General features: G+C 37.7%; 1 protein-coding gene across 4 annotated transcripts in view; it reads left to right on the top strand.

The window, feature by feature from the left end:
• The first annotated feature begins 206 nt into the window (after positions 1-206).
• The window catches only part of phf21ab (PHD finger protein 21Ab), a 28,786-nt gene continuing 22,992 nt past the window's right edge, over positions 207-6,000 (top strand). For 3 of the 4 annotated variants that reach the window (XM_030053449.1, XM_030053448.1, XM_030053447.1), the window contains exons 1-4: positions 207-413; positions 3,008-3,047; positions 3,976-4,027; positions 5,003-5,092. In XM_030053449.1, the coding sequence (XP_029909309.1) occupies positions 3,986-4,027; positions 5,003-5,092 (132 nt within the window). In that variant the 5' untranslated portion in view covers positions 207-413; positions 3,008-3,047; positions 3,976-3,985. The remainder of the gene's footprint in view (positions 414-3,007; positions 3,048-3,975; positions 4,028-5,002; positions 5,093-6,000) is intronic. The other variant, XM_030053450.1, reaches the window with a different exon arrangement.

Raw genomic sequence — 6,000 nt, 5'->3', positions numbered from 1 at the left:
ACAAAAAGTAGTACGCTTTTCGAACACATTTTCTTTTCACCTTGAGACGCTAATCGGCTCAATTTAACGAACTTCAAGAACAACATAAAAAAATATCAAACGTTTTATCGTGGAAAAACAAGCATTAGCTGGATTTGGAAGTAGTTTTTGTCCCCCTTCCTCCAGCTCCGGAGCGCAGGGATCTGTGCTGTGCTGAGGCTGAGCTGAATGAGATTGAAGAAGAGTTCTTCTTGTTTTGTAGCTTCAGTTTCTCTGTTTTTACACAAATTTCATTAAAACTAAATATAAAATACAGCACCAAAATACCGTTCTGCAGGAAGGAGTGAGCTGGACTGTTTCTATGGTGTTATTCCATCGTGGATCGGCTTCTTATAGATATATATTTAATTAATCTAGAGGAGGACTGCTGCTGAGTAAGTGCACATTGGGCTTTTCAATTTCATAACTTTAATTTTCTCTGTTTTCAAACTTTACCTGTCTTCTGCTGTTTACATTTATCCATCTGTTTTACGTTGTTTGTATCCAGCTGTTTGTGCTAGCAGCCTGCTTTTGCCTCTATTCATAGGTATTTCTGTGTATTTCTGTGTATTTAGCTGGTGTGTTTCTTATTCTAGGAGTTGATATTCTGGAGGACAAGGGGCCGATATAACTTAGACCCACCAACGCCTGCTTGGTGTCATAATTTTGAAAAATGGCGTCTTTTGAGACTGTTCTTTTACGGATTTCTTTATTTCCATTTTTCTTTTCTTTTATATTATCGCTAATGACATTATTATTCACCTTTGATTTAAGTTCTCATTCTGGATGATAGCATTAGCCAGTGAAGCTAACAGGATGGTTAGCATTAGCGGCTAGCTAACATTATCCACTTGTTCTCTTTAACATTTAACAGCCTCAGCCGGAGCAATGTCGGATGCATTAGGGCTTATTTTAATGATTTTACTAACGGCGATAAACAGTTAAGACCCTAGTAATCCCCGGAAACATGGTATTTTACCGTGTTGTAAGTATGTAGCTAATGAGGCAGGTCCGATGAATTTATTTGGGAGAGATTGCACATCCAGACGGCCATAGTGGTTTAATAAGAAGGTTATAAAACATTTATTTCGCCCCCGAAACAAAAAACACTTTTAAGCATTTCAACTCCAGCAGCTGAAGCACTTATGGCTTTCATCTTGAAACCCACCATTTTAGCTTCATTTCTTCCTTTTCGAGGCCCTGCAACGGCATGTGATGCTGATGGAAGTTTATTCAGACAACTTCATGTCCCACCCAGGGAGCAATTACTACAATTAGCTGGCAACATGGCATGATGCTAAGCTGCTGGAAGAAAGTAAATTAATAAATAAATAAAAACAGTACAAGAGCTTTGAGTCGAGCAGTTCAAAATGTAGATTAATATTTACACCCTAATCAAGTGTGTGTTGAAGAAATCCATGTATTTCAGTGGATTTATCAGTGACACATGGAGTTAGTCATGGAGCTCAGCCTCATGATATAACCTGGCTGTGTTTCACACGCCTTCTCTCAACCATCTCCTAGTGTGTGTATATATGGCCCTACTTCTGTTTAGTTTTTTTGAGTGTGTGTGTGTGTGTGTGTGTGTGTGTGTGTAGGCCTGTTAGATCAGTCTTAGAAACTTGCCGCAGATGTAAGCTGAAGCTGGGAAAACTAAGACAGTTGAAGACTAGGATGTCAGTGGAAGCAGCTGTAGATGAGGTGACACAGAAGTGAATCAGTTGCAGTAAAGGAGGTGGGGATTGTCAGGTTGTGTCATTCAGGGAGGTAAATTAAAAGCCAGCTGTGTTCTCCGGATCTCATGCTGTCTCGCATCTTGCTTACCCTGGTCTGCTCCTACGACCATGTGAGACTGGGATGCCAGGCCAGGCGGATTTCAATGGAGAGACTTGATCTTGAATTGACATAGAGGACATAGGTCCTATAGTTGCAAGCCTTTTTGACAGGTAGCATAGAGTCAGACTAAGATTTTTCAGAGAGGAAACTAGTGGGTTAGTTGATAGGTAATGTAGAATCAGACTTTGTAGAGAGGAAACTAGTGATTTAGTTGATAGGTAATGAGGAATCAGACTTTACAGAGAGAAAACTATTATAGTTGATATATAATGTAGAATCAGACATTACAGAGAGGAAACTAGTGGTTTAGTTAATATGTAATGTAGAATCAGACTTTACAGAGAGGAAACTAATGGTTTAGATAATAGGTAATGTAGAATCAGACTTTACACAGAGGAAACTAGTGGTTTTGCTGATAGGTAATGTAGAATCAGACTTTACAGAGATAGGTAATGAGGAATCAGACTTTACAGAGAGAAAACTATTATAGTCAATATGTTATGTAGAATCAGACTTTGTAGAGAGAAAACTAGTGGTTTAGTTGATATGTGATGTAGAATCAGACTTTACAGAGAGGAAACTAGTGGTGTAGTTAATAGGTAATGTAGAATCAGACTACACAGAGGAAACTAGTGGTGCAGCTGATACGTAATGCAGACTAAGACTTTATGGAAAGAAAACTAGTGGTTTAGGTGATAGATAATGTAGAATCAGTCTTCATAGAGATAAAACTAGTGATTTAGTTGATAGGGAATGTAGAGTCAGACATTATAGATAGAAAGCTAGTGGTTTATTGACTGGCCGCATAGATCTATATTAATTATGACCATTGTACTAAAAGTATAGTAGTTTTCAGTACTAGTATACTTTTGCATAATAGTTCAGTAGGTTTAGTTGATAGATAAAGTAGAAAACCAGTGTTTTAGTTGATGGGTATTGTAGAATCAGACTTAATAGAAACAAAACTGGTTGTTTAGCTGATAGTGTTGAATCAGACAATAAACTAGCTCTTTACAGGATTCCGGTCTTGTTATTCTGTATTCTGTGTATTCCTTCAGCTTTTGAAATTGTATTGTGAGGGTTGGGGATGCTTTGGTTCCCTCTGGGCTGGGTTTGTAACAAGCCTGTGTGATGTGTTGGTTGTGTTTTGCAGGGCGGCACAGAGGGGTGGAGTCCAGTCCCACGGCCAGGTGGTGAGTCCTGCTACTGTTGGATCGAGAGTGTGCTTTGAAAGCCAAAGTAAAGTTACATACAACCTGTTTTGGTTTAATAATGAAGTAAAGCGTCACGCCACCTGTTTCAGTTTAATAATAATGAATTAACGTGTTGCCTCTTTTAATTTGATAGTTCTGAATTTAAATTACATAATGAAGTAAATTTACAAAAACCTTCTTTAGTTCAATATGATAAAGTACCTGTTTCAGTTTAATAACAATGAAGATATATATATAGCCCATTTTACTTTAATAATGCTGAATTTCAGCTAGAAAGAGCATATAGTAGTTTAATAATATTCAAATGTTAGTTGCAGCGTGTTTTAATTAGCTAATAGTCTAGTTCAGTTACAGAATGTGTTTAAGTTCAATAGTAAGTAAGGAAAATTAATATAGAGCCTATTTTAGTGTAATAAATGTAATCAAATTACATTCAAGCTTGTATGGATTAGTAAATTATAACAGGTTATATGTAACAGGCTTTCTATGTAAGTTACAGAGAGCCTGTTTTAGTTTAATAATTATTAACATACGTACATTATTAACAACGTAAGATGTTGTAGTCGAGCAATAATAAAGTCAAGTTGAATAGAGCCTGGTTTAGTTTAATAATAGTTAACATGTGAGGTGTTGAGTTGAGCAATAATAAAGTCAAGTTAAAGAGATACCAAATAGTTAATGTGCATTAATACCACATTACAACCTGTTATAGCATAATAATAATAATAATAATAATAGTAATAATAATAATAAAGTTACATGTAACCTGTTTACTCAAGTTGCATACTACCTTTTTTTTTTTTTTTTATTTAATAATGATTACGTAAAGTTACATAGAGCCTGTTTTAACTTGAATAATAATGAGGTAAAGTTAAATGCAATTTTTTGTAATTTATCTTGTTTCCAGCAGCACTTTAATGCTTCAGTTGGATGGTTTTCCCACTGGAGACGGTGTTAAGGTAAAGGCATGGTTAAATTATGTGCAGTCAGATTTGTTGTGTGTATAATGTCAGAGACATGGATGTCGTTGTGAATAAGATAAAAATTAAAGGCTGTTTTGTTGTTATAAGAGATGTGCTGACAGCCGTCTTACGAAAAGTTTTGGACAACACAAAAGCTTTTGTGCTCAAATGAAGTATCAGAACACGTCTGTGGCACAAGCTGTCATCTCCATAGTAACCAGCTGGACGCTTCTCCATCGAAGAAAGATGCCTGCCGGCTACTATGACATGTTTGTTTTGGTAGAGTCGGGGGAATTTTTTAAATTGTTTATGTAGTGGAGGAGGAGGCAGAGGGAAAAAAAGTGCTGCATCAGTGTCTCTCCAGGAGTTTATTATTATCATTATTATTATTGTTGTTGGGTTTTTTGCATCTTTGAGGGTCTTTAATGAGTCGTACAGGTCAAGATATTTCCTCACAATTCACTTTTTACCCTGGATATTTTTATTCCCTTCGACCCAAAAAAAAAAAAAAAAAAAAAATTCATTCACACAGTTGTTTCCATTTCCATGGCAACGGTGGTACTCTTGGTCCATCCAGCCAATGAAAATGTGACACAATCAGTGCTGGCGTCTGCAGTCTTACAAATTTTGGACAGGTACAAGGCACTATCAGATGTCTCATTTTTCTGTCTCTCTGACATCATTGTATTTGTTAGACACTATCAACAGACACATGTCTTATAACCATAACACAGTCTTTATCATGACCTCGTATGACCTTGTCAGGACATGACTGTGGTCAGCACCCTACAGCACCTTACCTTACACTCCTTATAGGTCACAGTTTGTAAACAGTGTTGGTATGACAGCCTTGATCCCGGTACCATTCTGCTGATTACAAGTTGAAGTGGTTGTTTATGTCTTTACTTTTTTTCCTCTGTGTGTGTGTGTGTGTGTGTGTGTGTGTGTGTGCGTGTGTGCATGCATGTGCAGGCTGATCGATCGGCTGGCAGACTGACTGGATCCATGATGGAATTACAGACGTTACAGGAGGCTCTGAAGGTGGAGATCCAGATCCATCAGGTAGACTTGGTTACTAGTTTACCATATTACTAGGATGGGAGGTTAGTAAGCGTAAACCTAGGTTGGATTGCACAGTTTCAACAGAGTCCAATTTGAGTTGGGGTTAGTTGGGGTTTTTGGGGGTGAACTCAGGCCTGGCAGTCGATCAGACTCCTCTTCACTGTCAACAGGCTGAAGACTGCTGCTTGTGGCCAAGATTTTTCAAACATGTTTGATTTTGTTGGTGCAGTCTGGTCAGGCTTATGCAGAGTGAAATGGTGCAAGACTCAGTGGGATTGACACCTGAGACTGACACAGCCCTCAGCCAATGGGAGTTTAGATACCGATGGAAGATGAAGGAAATGAACCAGAATAAATAGCTAGTTTAATAACAAAGCCCACTCATATTAAGAGAGTTTAAATCAGCATGTTTCCCAATTCCCTTTCCCTGTCAGTCTCTGTTGGAGTTTTTTGCAAAATGGCATGTAACACCAGTATGCCTAAATCAATCCAACTAAGTATGCAGTTACAAATTAAATGAAAAACTATCACACAGAACTGTTCAGCAGTATTGTGTTTAACAATTCATCAAGATACATTTTTAATGCAAATAAATCCATTTAACCTCTAGCTTCTGTGGAGTGAGAAGCGATAGAACAATTAATTATATTTACAGTGAACTGTTGTGGATAAATGGAGGAAGTTTCCAAATGACATAATCAGGTCATCTGGTGTGACACCCATCTTTGACTGAACTGCTTTGTGATCAGACTACAAGCATCTAGTGTGAACCACTCTAACCACACAAGATTTGAGCCTGTGTTTAGTTGGGCAGGTAGGTCAGTTGTGTTCCTAAGTTAGCAGGGTAACAGTTGTTTTTGTACCGCTTTGTTGTCTCCGCCTGTTGGATCGTTTTCAAACTCTCAAAC

The sequence above is a fragment of the Myripristis murdjan genome, chromosome 6 (assembly GCF_902150065.1).
Source record: "Myripristis murdjan chromosome 6, fMyrMur1.1, whole genome shotgun sequence".
Lineage (NCBI taxonomy): Eukaryota > Metazoa > Chordata > Actinopteri > Holocentriformes > Holocentridae > Myripristis > Myripristis murdjan.
The sequence above is the reverse complement of the archived record's forward strand: the minus strand, read 5'-3'. Positions and strand labels throughout refer to the sequence as shown.